The 15,898-nt window shown below is 49.5% G+C and overlaps 1 protein-coding gene across 1 annotated transcript; it reads right to left on the bottom strand.

The window, feature by feature from the left end:
* Positions 1–275: 275 nt before the first annotated feature.
* On the bottom strand, positions 276–11,748 carry ZDHHC23 (zinc finger DHHC-type palmitoyltransferase 23). The gene is made up of 5 exons (XM_040422880.1): positions 11,615–11,748; positions 8,046–8,290; positions 4,041–4,691; positions 1,546–1,713; positions 276–1,390 (listed from the first exon to the last, which is right to left on the bottom strand). The coding sequence occupies exons 2-5, from the start codon at positions 8,195–8,197 to the stop codon at positions 1,123–1,125; spliced, it is 1,239 nt and encodes a 412-aa protein (XP_040278814.1). The 5' UTR covers positions 8,198–8,290; positions 11,615–11,748; the 3' UTR covers positions 276–1,122.
* Between the last annotated feature and the right edge of the window lie 4,150 nt (positions 11,749–15,898).

Below are 15,898 nucleotides of genomic sequence, written 5' to 3'. Positions count from 1 at the left end.
ATTCTTGTCCGCAATTGTGGGGTAGCGGAACGGAACAACGGATGCGGACAGCACACTGCGGCCCTATTCCATTCAGATGCCAACCCAGAACTACGGACGTGTGAATGGACCCCAAGGCTACGTGCACACGACTGTAGTTTGGATCCGTGTACGATCCACATTTATCACTGGACACACGTGCATACATATGAAGGTTTATTTAAAGGCTTTGGAGAAGACCCCCCCCCCACCAGGACCGAACCTCCCTCCCCCCCCCACCAGGACCGAACCTCCCCCCCCCCCCCCCAGCCCTCGTACCTGCCGATCAGAGATACAATCACATTCGACCTAACGCTGCAGCTGAGGAGCCCGGACATGTGGGGGAGGGGCCCGCTATACATAATATATATACGATGACATACGGCAGTGTCGTATTTCTAGCTCATACGTCTGATTGTCGGACATCAGCACCACACAAGACCCTAAACCTAATGCACAAGACCCCGATCACTGGGAGCACTCAGCAGACACCCAAGTGCAACTAAAAGGGGTGTCATGACAGGTTCTGCAACGGTGCTTCAATTCATCACCATTTTCAAGATCTCTGATTGCTGAGGGTAAATGAGAACATGGCGGTTCGTAGCCCGATCTAATATTTCTCACTGCTAGGGTTCTACTACAATTGTATCCAGTGACGTACACAGACGGAGATATTTTATCTGAACTGATACACTGTAACAAATGTTCAGGGCGGAAGAGAGATTTGAGCTGCCACTGTGTTTACCTAAGAGAATTGACTGGATACAACTGTGACAAACCTTCAGCTGTGAGATGAACCATATGGGTTTTCACCCTCTGAATGCAGACCCTGACTAATTTAATTCAGTGACTGCAAGCAGCTGTCTTGATAAAGGCAAGGAATTGTAACACAGAGTACATCAGGAAGTTGCAGAACTTTTCATTACACAGTGATTAAGCCTCATTGACGTGGGACTGGACCGTCCCTTTAAGGATGTGGCGACCTGGAATGTCCGATAAGAAATGCATGAGGTGGGATTGTTCCTGTGCTTCAAGTGTGTAAGTAACAGAGGTAAGTACTGAGGTCGCTCCTGCATAAGGCACTGCTGATGAGCTGCGGCGCCGTCACACCATGTCCGGCAGGTCCTGCTCCGCTCCCTCACAGTCCGCAGACAGGAAGTGGAGCCAGTTCTGAAGAAGTCCCTGGTTGAAGGTTCCCGTGTCCACCACCAGACCCCCGAGGACGCAGCGGCCGGTCTTCTCCCGCAGGGCGATCCTCGCCTCACGCTCGGTGACGTTGTAGCTGATGTTCAGCAGCTGAATCACCAGGACATAGCCCATCCCGGCGGTGATGATGGCACAATACCACACACAGGTGAAGGCAAACGATGTGCTGAAGATGGAGGAGAACGGAAGGCCACTTACAACAACTCCCATCATCCAAGTACAAAGGAATTGTAAGAATAATAGATCAAGAAGCCGCTTCAAGAAATTACAATCAGACCCCGCAAACCTTCTCCATCATTAGAACTCATCCCTCTGTATTACCTGTAGTTGGTGTAGACGCCTGGGCAGTAGAATAAGGCACTGAGGACGCTGCGGCCGCGGCACAAAGCGCTGAGGGTCACCATTAACCCGTAAAGAGAGGTGAACTGGAAAATCACAAGCAGCAAGAGGAAGAATTTGTGGTTCCGAGCTCCAATACAATTATTAATCCTATACAGACAAAAAAATAATTATATAAAAATAATACTGCCTCCTATGTACAAGAATATAACTACTATAATACTGCTCCTATGTACAAGAATATAACTACTATAATACTGCTCCTATGTACAAGGATATAACTACTATAATACTGCTCCTATGTACAAGAATATAACTACTATAATACTGCTCCTATGTACAAGAATATAACTACTATAATACTGCCTCCTATGTACAAGAATATAACTACTATAATACTGCTCCTATGTACAAGAATATATCTACTATAATACTGCTCCTATGTACAAGACTATAACTACTATAATACTGCCTCCTATGTACAAGAATATAACTACTATAATACTGCTCCTATGTACAAGAATATAACTACTATAATACTACCTCCTATGTACAAGAATATAACTACTATAATACTACCTCCTATGTACAAGAATATATCTACTATAATACTGCCTCCTATGTACAAGAATATAGCTACTATAATACTGCCTCCTATGTACAAGAATATAACTACTATAATACTGCTCCTATGTACAGGAATATAACTACTATAATACTGCTCCTATGTACAAGAATATAACTACTATAATACTGCTCCTATGTACAAGAATATAACTACTATAATACTGCTCCTATGTACAAGAATATAACTACTATAATACTGCCTCCTATGTACAAGAATATAACTACTATAATACTGCTCCTATGTACAAGAATATAACTACTATAATACTGCTCCTATGTACAAGAATATAACTACTATAATACTGCTCCTATGTACAAGAATATAACTACTATAATACTGCTCCTATGTACAAGAATATAACTACTATAATACTGCCTCCTATGTACAGGAATATAACTACTATAATACTGCTCCTATGTACAGGAATATAACTACTATAATACTGCTCCTATGTACAAGAATATATCTACCATAATACTGCTCCTATGTACAAGAATATATCTACTATAATACTGCTCCTATGTACAAGAATATAACTACTATAATACTGCTCCTATGTACAAGAATATAACTACTATAATACTGTCTCCTATGTACAAGAATATAACTACTATAATACTGCTCCTATGTACAAGAATATAACTACTATAATACTGCTCCTATGTACAAGAATATAACTACTATAATACTGCTCCTATATACAAGAATATAATTACTATAATACTGCCTCCTATGTACAAGAATATAACTACTATAATACTGCTCCTATGTACAGGAATATAACTACTATAATACTGCCTCCTATGTACTAGAATATAACTACTATAATACTGCTCCTATGTACAAGGATATAACTACTATAATACTGCTCCTATGTACAAGGATATAACTACTATAATACTGCTCCTATGTACAAGAATATAACTACTATAATACTGCCTCCTATGTACAAGAATATAACTACTATAATACTGCCTCCTATGTACAAGAATATAACTACTATAATACTGCTCATATGTACAAGAATATAACTACTATAATACTGCTCCTATGTACAAGAATATAACTACTATAATACTGCTCCTATGTACAAGAATATAACTACTATAATACTGCTCCTATGTACAAGAATATAACTACTATAATACTGCTCCTATGTACAAGAATATAACTACTATAATACTGCTCCTATGTACAAGAATATAACTACTATAATACTGCTCCTATGTACAAGAATATAACTACTATAATACTGCTCCTATGTACAAGAATATAACTACTATAATACTGCTCCTATGTACAAGGATATAACTACTATAATACTGCTCAGATATACAAGAATATAACTACTATAATACTGCTCCTATGTACAAGAATATAACTACTATAATACTGCTCCTATGTACAGGAATATAACTACTATAATACTGCCTCCTATGTACAAGAATATAACTACTATAATACTGCTCCTATGTACAAGAATATAACTACTATAATACTGCCTCCTATGTACAAGAATATAACTACTATAATACTGCCTCCTATGTACAAGAATATAACTACTATAATACTGCTCCTATGTACAAGAATATAACTACTATAATACTGCCTCCTATGTACAAGAATATAACTACTATAATACTGCTCCTATGTACAAGAATATAACTACTATAATACTGCCTCCTATGTACAAGAATATAACTACTATAATACTGCCTCCTATGTACAAGACTATAACTGCTATAATGCTGCCCTAATGTACTAGCATATAGTACAATGTCTATTATATGTAATGATCGCACCCCCCGTTTCCGTCACCTGGGCCTGACATGGCGGCTCGCCCACCTACCACACGCAGTGATGGTCCATCCGCTGGACGCAGCTCCCGCAGATCCTGCAGTGGCCGCTCCGGGGGGGTCTCAGCACTTGGCAGATTTTACACCAGTTCTTCTCAGTGATAAGATTTACGTTTTCCTCCTGGATCCCAGTCTGACTCCGGGGGGCGGGGTCCTCAGCCGTGGACACCCCGTTGGCACACTCCCTCTTCCCCATTGCTGCCCCCCGGGTGCTTCTGCGGAGGTAGCCCGGATCCTGCTTTGCCTTCGCTAGACACAGAAGAGTCAGCAGCAGGCCGCAGGTGATGGCGGAGAAGTGACCCCAGCCGATGTGACCTTTAAGAAGGACCTCCTGCACAAAGTTATAATACATGTAGCCCAGAGAGAAGAGGGCGAGGCTGAGGAAGAGGAGGGTCTTCCCCTTGCGCCGATGGGTCAGCTGATAATACCAGATCACCAGAATCGGCAGGGAGCTGAGGACCACCACCCCCAGGAGCACATGGAAAGCTGCCACATGGAGAGAGATGGGCAGCAGAACCAGCGGGGGCAGGACACTGAGGTCAACCTTCTTAGCACCACGAATCCATGGGACACGAAAACGATCAGACGCAGTCTCTATCGCCCTCACCAAGACCTCCGGCTGCAGCGACTTACAAGTGATCCATCTGCAGGAAGAACAGCAGAGTGGGAAGCTTAGTGAGTGCAGCTCTGGAGTATAATACAGGATAAGAAATGTAATGTATGTACACAGTGACTGCACCAGCAGAATAGTGAGTGCAGCTCTGGAGTATAATACAGGATGTAACTCAGGATCAGTACAGGATAAGTAATGTATGTACACAGTGACTGCACCAGCAGAATAGTGGGTGCAGCTCTGGATGTAACTCAGGATCAGTACAGGATAAGTAATGTATGTACACAGTGACTGCACCAGCAGAATAGTGAGTGCAGCTCTGGAGTATAATACAGGATGTAACTCAGGATCAGTACAGGATAAGTAATGTATGTACACAGTGACTGCACCAGCAGAATACTGAGTGCAGCTCTGGAGTATAATACAGGATGTAAGTCAGGATCAGTACAGGATAAGTAATGTATGTACACAGTGACTGCACCAGCAGAATAGTGAGTGCAGCTCTAGAGTATAATACAGGATCTAACTCAGGATCAGTACAGGATAAGTAATGTATGTACAAAGTGAGTGCACCAGCAGAATAGTGAGTGCAGTTCTGGAGTATAATACAGGATGTAACTCAGGATCAGTACAGGATGAGTAATGTATGCACACAGTGACTCCACCAGCAGAATAGTGAGTGCAGCTCTGGATGTAACTCAGGATCAGTACAGGATAAGTAATGTATGTACACAGTGACTGCACCAGCAGAATAGTGAGTGCAGCTCTGGAGTATAATACAGGATTTAACTCAGGATCAGTACAGGATAAGTAATGTATGTACACAGTGACTGCACCAGCAGAATAGTGAGTGCAGCTCTGGAGTATAATACAGGATGTAACTCAGGATCAGTACAGGATAAGTAATGTATGTACACAGTGACTGCACCAGCAGAATAGTGAGTGCAGCTCTGGAGTATAATACAGGATGTAACTCAGGATCAGTACAGGATAACTAATGTATGTACACAGTGACTGCACCAGCAGAATAGTGAGTGCAGCTCTGGAGTATAATACAGGATGTAACTCAGGATCAGTACAGGATAAGTAATGTATGTACACAGTGACTGCACCAGCAGAATAGTGAGTGCAGCTCTGGAGTATAATACAGGATGTAACTCAGGATCAGTACAGGATAAGTAATGTATGTACACAGTGACTGCACCAGTAGAATAGTGAGTGCAGCTCTGGAGTATAATACACTGAATACTGTGTCATAATTATGGGTCTTCTGATGGAATGGGCTGCCAGACCGATTAACTATAATGGGAACTGGCCAAGAATCGGCCGGACCAATGCCGCTGTGTGGAACTAGTAGCCGACGTATCCAGGGTCTTTGGGATATACATCAGGCTCGTCCCACCTACTAATTACCGATCCCCATATTAGGGTTGTTTCTAGTATCGAATTTTCGATACCCAATCGATACTTTTGTCTGGTATCGACCTTGATACTAGGATTTGCCTATTTTCGATACTAGGCTTCGCTATTGCGCAGTCTAGTATCGAGGAACACTGAGCGCTCTGCTGTCAGCGCTCTCCTCAGCAGCACAGGGGAGAAGGAAGCAGTCTGTCCCTCCCCCTGTGCCGCTGCCACCAATGAGGAGAGAGGGGCGGGCACACTGCACCACCAATGAGGAGAGAGGGGCGGGCACACTGCACCACCAATGAGGAGAGAGGGGCGGGCACACTGCACCACCAATGAGGGGAGAGGGGCGGGCACACTGCGCCACCAATGAGGAGAGGGGGCGGGCACACTGCGCCACCAATGAGGAGAGAGGGGCGGGCACACTGCGCCACCAATGAGGAGAGGGGGCGGGCACACTGCGCCACCAATGAGGAGAGAGGGGCGGGCACACTGCTCCACCAATGAGGAGAGAGGGGCGGGCACACTGCACCACCAATGAAAGTAAACGTTTGATACAAATCCAGGAGGCGGGTGCTGGCGGGGAGCTGCGATCAGCGGCAGTTAACCCCTCAGGTGCCTCACCCGCCTCTTGTATTAAATGGAAATTATCATTGGTGGCGCAGTGCCCCCTCCCCTCAACCCCCCCCAAAATTAAAATCATTGGTGGCAGTGGCCACAGGGTCCCCTTCTCCTCCTCATTGGTGGCAGTGGCCACAGGGTCCCCTCTCCCCACCTCCTCATTGGTGGCAGTGGCAGCTTCTGATCGGAGCCCCAGCAGTGTAAGGGTACATTCACACAACCGTATAATTTCCTCCGCATCCATTCCGCATTTTGCCCATTCATTCAGTATGTTGTCCGCATCCGTGTTTCCGCATTTCTCGTCCACAAAAATATGAAGCTTGTACTACTATTGTCCGCACAGATCGGTCCGCAGCCCCATTCAAGTCAATGGATCCGCAAATTGCGGATGACATATGGAATGTAATCCGTTTTTTGCGGATCAGTTTACGTATTTCCTTGACAACTATGAATTCTTTTTTTCTCTTTGTTTTTTGCAGACCATTTAAAACGGAAGACAAACATAAGTCATTCGTCCGCAAAATGCGGACACACAGTTCCGTTATTTGCGGACTGCAAAACGGAAAGGATTACACATGTGTGAATGTACCCTAATCCTTGGGCTCCGATCGGTTAAAAAAAAAAATTTAAGTTAAAACTGCAAAATACTAAGTATAAATCACCCCCTTTATCTAAACAATAAATAAACATATCACATATCGCCAGTCTGAAGAGTCCAAACTATTAAAATATAAAAATAAAGTCCTATGCGGTGCACAGAATAAAAAAAAAAACTGAGCGATTCGCCATTTTTTTTTTGTCACCTTGTTCCCCCCATAAAATAGGATCGGACGGTTCTATTATGGGCCGGACTTTCCATAAAATGCGTAATGCACGCGGCTTTTTTTTGGGTTTTATTTTTTTCGAGTATCGCAATACTTTTTTATGGTATCGAAACCGAATCAAAATTTTGGTATCGAAACAACCCTACTCCATATATTGGTGTATGGCGCCGCCACGAGCAACAGCGTGCACCGGTACTCGGAGGTGATCTGGTCGGATGGTTTCGGGGGTTACATTAATGATTTGCGTCCAGGTCCTGCTGTTGGGGGCAGACGCCCTGTGGGGGCCCCTCACCTGTCACAGGCCTCGTCCAGGTCCTGCTGTTGGGGGCAGACGCCCTGTGGGGGCCCCTCACCTGTCACAGGCCTCGTCCAGGTCCTGCTGTTGGGGGCAGACGCCCTGTGGGGGCCCCTCACCTGTCACAGGCCTCGTCCAGGTCCTGCTGTTGGGGGCAGACGCCCTGTTGGGGCCCCTCACCTGTCACAGGCCTCGTCCAGGTCCTGCTGTTGGGGGCAGACGCCCTGTTGGGGCCCCTCACCTGTCACAGGCCTCGTCCAGGTCCTCGCAGTCGCACAGACAGGCGGCCAGGTGACTCCTCTCGCCCTTCTGGTTGATATACTCGCAGCAGCACAGAACGTCATCAGTGTCTCGCCCTCCTCTAGACGCCCGCTTTTTCCTGACTCCGTTCATAGCTGCGCCCTTTGCTATAGAGGCCAAACTTCTGTTATCCGGGGGGCGCAGCGGGCACCTGACCCACACATCACGTAGATCGCCCCGTGGTTACTGCAAAAACAAAGAACCAATATCAGCCAGAACCAGACACCCTGGTCCCCGGGTCCCCCTCCCATTACTGTGCACCCTAATCCCCGGGTCACCCTCCCATTACTGTACGCCCTAATCCCCGGGTCACCCTCCCATTACTGTGCGCCCTAATCCCCGGGTCGCCCTCCCATTACTGTGCGCCCTAATCCCCGGGTCGCCCTCCCATTACTGTGCACCCTAATCCCCGGGTCGCCCTCCCATTACTGTGCGCCCTAATCCCCGGGTCGCCCTCCCATTACTGTACGCCCTAATCCCCGGGTCGCCCTCCCATTACTGTGCGCCCTAATCCCCGGGTCGCCCTCCCATTACTGTGCGCCCTAATCCCCGGGTCGCCCTCCCATTACTGTGCGCCCTAATCCCCGGGTCGCCCTCCCATTACTGTACGCCCTAATCCCCGGGTCGCCCTCCCATTACTGTGCGCCCTAATCCCCGGGTCGCCCTCCCATTACTGTGCGCCCTAATCCCCGGGTCGCCCTCCCATTACTGTGCGCCCTAATCCCCGGGTCGCCCTCCCATTACTGTGCGCCCTAATCCCCGGGTCGCCCTCCCATTACTGTGCGCCCTAATCCCCGGGTCACCCTCCCATTACTGTGCGCCCTAATCCCCGGGTCGCCCTCCCATTACTGTGCGCCCTAATCCCCGGGTCGCCCTCCTATTACTGTGCACCCTAATCCCCGGGTCGCCCTCCCATTACTGTACACCCTAATCCCCGGGTCGCCCTCCCATTACTGTACACCCTAATCCCCGGGTCCCCCTCCCATTACTGTACACCCTAATCCCCGGGTCCCCCTCCCATTACTGTGCACCCTAATCCCCGGGTCCCCCTCCCATTACTGTGCACCCTAATCTCCGGGTCACCCTCCCATTACTGTGCACCCTAATCCCCGGGTCCCCCTCCCATTACTGTACACCCTAATCCCCGGGTCGCCCTCCCATTACTGTGCACCCTAATCCCCGGGTCGCCCTCCCATTACTGTGCACCCTAATCCCCGGGTCGCCCTCCCATTACTGTGCACCCTAATCCCCGGGTCGCCCTCCCATTACTGTGCACCCTAATCCCCGGGTCGCCCTCCCATTACTGTACACCCTAATCCCCGGGTCGCCCTCCCATTACTGTGCACCCTAATCCCCGGGTCGCCCTCCCATTACTGTACACCCTAATCCCCGGGTCGCCCTCCCATTACTGTACGCCCTAATCCCCGGGTCGCCCTCCCATTACTGTACGCCCTAATCCCCGGGTCGCCCTCCCATTACTGTGCGCCCTAATCCCCGGGTCGCCCTCCCATTACTGTGCGCCCTAATCCCCGGGTCGCCCTCCCATTACTGTGCGCCCTAATCCCCGGGTCGCCCTCCCATTACTGTACACCCTAATCCCCGGGTCACCCTCCCATTACTGTGCACCCTAATCCCCGGGTCCCCCTCCCATTACTGTACACCCTAATCCCCGGGTCACCCTCCCATTACTGTACACCCTAATCCCCGGGTCCCCCTCCCATTACTGTGCACCCTAATCCCCGGGTCCCCCTCCCATTACTGTACACCCTAATCCCCGGGTCCCCCTCCCATTACTGTGCACCCTAATCTCCGGGTCACCCTCCCATTACTGTACACCCTAATCCCCGGGTCACCCTCCCATTACTGTACACCCTAATCCCCGGGTCACCCTCCCATTACTGTGCACCCTAATCCCCGGGTCACCCTTTTATTACTGTACACCCTAATCCCCGGGTCGCCCTCCCATTACTGTGCACCCTAATCCCCGGGTCGCCCTCCCATTACTGTGCACCCTAATCCCCGGGTCACCCTTTTATTACTGTACACCCTAATCCCCGGGTCACCCTCCCATTACTGTACACCCTAATCCCCAGGTCACCCTCCCATTACTGTACACCCTAATCCCCGGGTCCCCCTCCCATTACTGTACACCCTAATCCCCGGGTCCCCCTCCCATTACTGTACACCCTAATCCCCGGGTCCCCCTCCCATTACTGTGCACCCTAATCTCCGGGTCACCCTCCCATTACTGTACACCCTAATCCCCGGGTCCCCCTCCCATTACTGTGCACCCTAATCTCCGGGTCACCCTCCCATTACTGTACACCCTAATCCCCGGGTCACCCTCCCATTACTGTACACCCTAATCCCCGAGTCGCCCTCCCATTACTGTACGCCCTAATCCCCGGGTCGCCCTCCCATTACTGTGCGCCCTAATCCCCGGGTCGCCCTCCCATTACTGTGCGCCCTAATCCCCGGGTCGCCCTCCCATTACTGTACGCCCTAATCCCCGGGTCACCCTCCCATTACTGTGCACCCTAATCCCCGGGTCCCCCTCCCATTACTGTACACCCTAATCCCCGGGTCACCCTCCCATTACTGTACACCCTAATCCCCGGGTCCCCCTCCCATTACTGTGCACCCTAATCCCCGGGTCCCCCTCCCATTACTGTACACCCTAATCCCCGGGTCCCCCTCCCATTACTGTGCACCCTAATCTCCGGGTCACCCTCCCATTACTGTACACCCTAATCCCCGGGTCACCCTCCCATTACTGTACACCCTAATCCCCGGGTCACCCTCCCATTACTGTGCACCCTAATCCCCGGGTCACCCTTTTATTACTGTACACCCTAATCCCCGGGTCGCCCTCCCATTACTGTGCACCCTAATCCCCGGGTCGCCCTCCCATTACTGTGCACCCTAATCCCCGGGTCACCCTTTTATTACTGTACACCCTAATCCCCGGGTCACCCTCCCATTACTGTACACCCTAATCCCCGGGTCACCCTCCCATTACTGTACACCCTAATCCCCGGGTCACCCTCCCATTACTGTACACCCTAATCCCCGGGTCACCCTCCCATTACTGTACACCCTAATCCCCGGGTCCCCCTCCCATTACTGTGCACCCTAATCCCCGGGTCCCCCTCCCATTACTGTGCACCCTAATCCCCGGGTCGCCCTCCCATTACTGTGCACCCTAATCCCCGGGTCGCCCTCCCATTACTGTGCACCCTAATCCCCGGGTCACCCTTTTATTACTGTGCACCCTAATCCCCGGGTCACCCTCCCATTACTGTGCACCCTAATCCCCGGGTCCCCCTCCCATTACTGTGCACCCTAATCCCCGGGTCACCCTCCCATTACTGTGCACCCTAATCCCCGGGTCACCCTCCCATTACTGTGCACCCTAATCCCCGGGTCACCCCTCAGTTTAACCTGAACCAAAGTTTCCCTGTTCGCCCCCCTTCCACTACATCTCAGGCGCTCCCCAGACTCTTCACTCACCCGCAGTCGCCTCCTAGACGCCCGGATCCGCCCGTGTTGCCCGTTACCTGGTGACCCGCTTTCCTCAGGGCTCGACTCCTCAATGTGACTGGCAACAGCTGATGGGCGTGTCCACACTTCCTGGTTCAGACCCGCCCGAATCACGTGACCAAGGGGATTAACCCTCTGCTGCCCGCAGTTGTGGAGAGAGTAGACGGGTCTACTGCACGAGACGGGAGTACACACCTGAGCCGGAACATCCCCCCAATAATGTATACCGGGTAATGTACCCCCCAATATACCGGGTAAATACCCCCCAATAATATATACCGGGTAATGTACCCCCCAATATACCGGGTAAATACCCCCTAATAATATATACCGGGTAACATCCCCCCAATAATGTATACCGGGTAATGTACCCCCCAATATACCAGGTAAATACCCCCCAATAATGTATACCGGGTAACATCCCCCCAATAATGTATACCGGGTAATGTACCCCCCAATATACCAGGTAAATACCCCCATATAATATATACCAGGTAATATACCCCCTAATATACCAGGTAAATACCCCCAAATAATGTATACCAGGTAAATACCCCCCAATACCCCCCAATAATGTATACCGGGTAATATACCCCCCAATAATGTATACCGGGTAATATACCCCCCAATATACCGGGTAAATACCCCCCAATAATGTATACCGGGTAACATCCCCCCAATAATGTATACAGGGTAATGTACCCCCCAATATACCAGGTAAATACCCCCAATAATATATACCGGGTAATATACCCCCTAATATACCGGGTAAATACCCCCCAATAATGTATACCAGGTAAATACCACCCAATAATGTATACCGGGCAATATCCCCCCCCCCCCAATATACCAGGTAAATACCCCTCAATAATGTATACCGGGCGATATACCCCCGCCCCCAAATATATCAGGTAATATAACCCCCAATAATCTATACTGGGTAATGTAAACAATACAATAATGTCCTCCTGATAATAGACAACCTCCGATATACAGGCTCTGTTTTCAGTAGAGACCAGCACCGCCGCGCGGAGGACCCTCGGACCGCTATACGTTATGTCGGTTCCGCCGCAGTGTCCGCCATTATACTGCATTATTATTCCTCTGTCAATTATGACTGAATTCCCGGACAGAGGCTCCAAATGGAAACGTGAACAGAGTCTGTGCCCCCCGCTGCAAAGAGTCGGGGGGTATATCACCAGGGGAAGTGAGTGTATCACCGGGGGGGGGGGGGGGGAGTATATTACCTGGGAGGAGTATATAACCAGGGTAGGGGGAGTATATAACCAGGGGGAGTATATCACCAGGGGGAGTATATCACCAGGGGAAGTGAGTGTATAACCAGGGGGGGAGTATATAACCAGGGGGGAGAGTATATCACCAGGGGAAGTGAGTGTATCACAGGGGGGGGAATGTATATTACCTGGGAGGAGTATATAACCGGGGGGGGGGGGGAGTATATCACCAGGGGAAGTGAGTGTATCACCGGGGGGGAGTATATTACCTGGGAGGAGTATATAACCAGGGGGGCGTATATCACTAAGGCCTCATGCACACGACCGTTGTTTTGGTTCACATCCAAGCCGCCGTTTTGGCGGGTCGGATATGGACCCATTCACTTTAACGGGGCCACAAAAGATGCGACAGCACTCCGTGTACTGTCCACATCCGTGGCTCCGTTCTGCGGCCCCGCTAAAAAAATATAACATGTCCTATTCTTGACCGCGCTCTGCGGACAAGAATAGGCATTTATATTGCCGCCGCCCGTTCTGTTCCGCAAATTGCGGAAGGCAACACGGGGGCGGCTTCCGTTTTTTGCGGATCCGCGGTTTACGGACCGCAAAACTACGGCACGGTTGTGTGCATGAGGCCTAAGAAGGAGTACATCACCGGGGGGTGTATGCTATAATATCAGAGGGGTTGTACTCTGCCGTTTCTGCGGCTCTCGCCCGCAGGGTGTGATTTGAGGAGATCCTATAGAGGGGACCCCAATACAGCACTAAGTAAATCCTGACCTGTAGACGCCGAGCTCGGGTTTATTCCGTTTGCTGCCCTAGGCCTATATCTGAATGCCCAGACTGAGGCTGGCGCCCCCTGCGGTTGGGGTTACTAGTCATGGTAGCAGAAGACTTCCCATAGTCTGCTGTCCATCCTCTCAGTTGGTGAAGGGTTAATAACAGAGGCTCCCCCTCCTCCCCCAATAAGTAGATCCCTCTGAGAGTTGTGGATGACCAGGAGTATAGAAATATGTTGTTAATGGAGCGCGATCAACGCACATTTCCCGTCTCATCCTCCTCCATTATGGGAGGGGGAGGGGATGCATCGATCACTGCAATCAGCAGATCAGTCTCTCCAGGACACATTGGGGACATTGTACACCGGTCTTTGATTCGCCCTGTGAAGATGGAGAATGCACATAACTTAGAACGAGGCTCATGGAGTAGATTTTCTGCATATTTTATGCACAAAACCACCGTAAATGTAAGTGAATATGTCAGGGCCAATGGCATGGCCCCCGCCACTCACTAAACTAATACAGACCCCAGACTGGACCCCCTAAACTAATACAGACCCCATACCAGACACCCTAAACTAATACAGACCCCAGACTGGACCCCCTAAACTAATACAGACCCCATACCAGACACCCTAAACCAGGGATGCCCAACCGGAGGCCCCCCAGATGTTGCAAAACTACAACTACCAGCATGCCTGGACAGACTACAACTGTCGGTCTACAGCAGGGCATTGTGGGAGTTGTAGTTTTACAACAGCTGGAGAGCCACAGGTTGGGCATCCCTGCCCTAAACTAATACAGACCCCAGACTGGACCCCCTAAACTAATACAGACCCCCAGACTGGACCCCCTAAACTAATACAGATCCTAGACCAGACCTCCTAAACTAATACAGACCATAGACCAGACCCCCTAAACCAATGCAGACCCTAGATCGGACTCCCTGAACTAATACAGATCATAGACCAGACCCCCTAAACTAATACAGACTGTAGACCAGACCCCCTAAACTAATATAGACCCCAAAAACTCACAGAAAAAAGAGACCTAAACGGGTGGGAATGCTCCAAACCCAGACACTGTAGTGCGTCTATAACCGGGGGAGCAATTCCTCCGCATGCGGTCCGCAGATAACGGCAATCCCCAGCAAAAAACACGTACAATGGAGGATGGCGGGGCGGACCGCATGCACCACAAGGACATCTTACACAAAATGATACATTGTGCAGATGAAAAAATATACATACAAAAATTACTGCAAAATATGCACCAAAATGATACGCAACTGACAGTACTAGCTAATTCCTCAGGCCGATGTTAAAAGCTGAGACCTTTGCCAATATCTTCCAGTCAGGAACATGTCGGAGCCCCTCATGCACCACGTCACGGTGTCTCAGCGCGCATGGGGTCCTACCACTAACCTGCCCGTGGTGTGTGAACAGGGTCTGAACAGTGCAATGACCTCACAGCCAGGCTCTCACAGGCCTCCATAGTGGTATATAGACCCCAAAGCCAATACAGACCCCGAACAAGACCCTCTAACCTAATACCCCCACCAGACACAGTTGGCATAACTACTGTGAAGGGGCACAAAAGTGGGCATAACTTGTGACGGGCACAAAGGTGGGTATAACTACAGTGAGGGGCTACGAGGAGGACAAAACTATTGTGAAGGGGCCACAATGTGAGCATAACCACTGTGAGGGGGCACAATTTGGGCATTAGTACTGTGAGGGGGTACAATGTGGACATTAGTACTGTGTGGTAGCACTAAGGGGAAATGACCTAGATTACCCTGGTTTACATTGGGATGGCTCGGTTTTACAGGGCAGCACAGCGCCCCCTGCTGGGGATATCACAGGGGCAGTCACCATCCCTTCCTTATGTGATCACCACAGGGACGTTGTTCCGGATCCAGTGGGCAACACGCCGATGCGACGTCCAACAGCGGCAAAGGGTCCCTTTAAGAAATATTTGTGATGCAAGTTGCAGTAAAGCAACAACAGGACAGAGTCCCTTTAAGAAATGGTGTTGGTGGTGGTACCCAGGTATAGGAATGGCAAAGTGGTAAAGGGTGGCCTAAAATGTGCCTTACTGTTTTGTGTGTGTCATGGTGCTCCTCCTAGAATGGAAAAGAAGGTTCCACTCTAGGTAAATGTAGCTCTGCCATATTCGCTGCCTCCTACTGGTGAACCAGGTACATTACATGATAACATAAACTGTTTGAAACTTTAGAA

The sequence above is a fragment of the Bufo bufo genome, chromosome 3 (genome assembly GCF_905171765.1).
Source record: "Bufo bufo chromosome 3, aBufBuf1.1, whole genome shotgun sequence".
NCBI classification, from domain to species: Eukaryota; Metazoa; Chordata; class Amphibia; order Anura; family Bufonidae; genus Bufo; species Bufo bufo.
Note: the sequence above shows the minus strand (reverse complement) of the source record. Positions and strands in the feature narration are given on the sequence as shown.

Bases quoted from the DNA above. Each gene is read 5' to 3' on its own strand.
- ZDHHC23 (XM_040422880.1), bottom strand. From the start codon at position 8,197: ATGAACGGAGTCAGGAAAAAGCGGGCGTCTAGAGGAGGGCGAGACACT. The intron at 4,692-8,045 runs GTGAGGGGCCCC...TTCTTCCTGCAG, and splicing joins CTGGACGAGGCCTGTGACAG to ATGGATCACTTGTAAGTCGC. The intron at 1,714-4,040 runs GTAGGTGGGCGA...TTGTCTGTATAG, and splicing joins ATGGACCATCACTGCGTGTG to GATTAATAATTGTATTGGAG.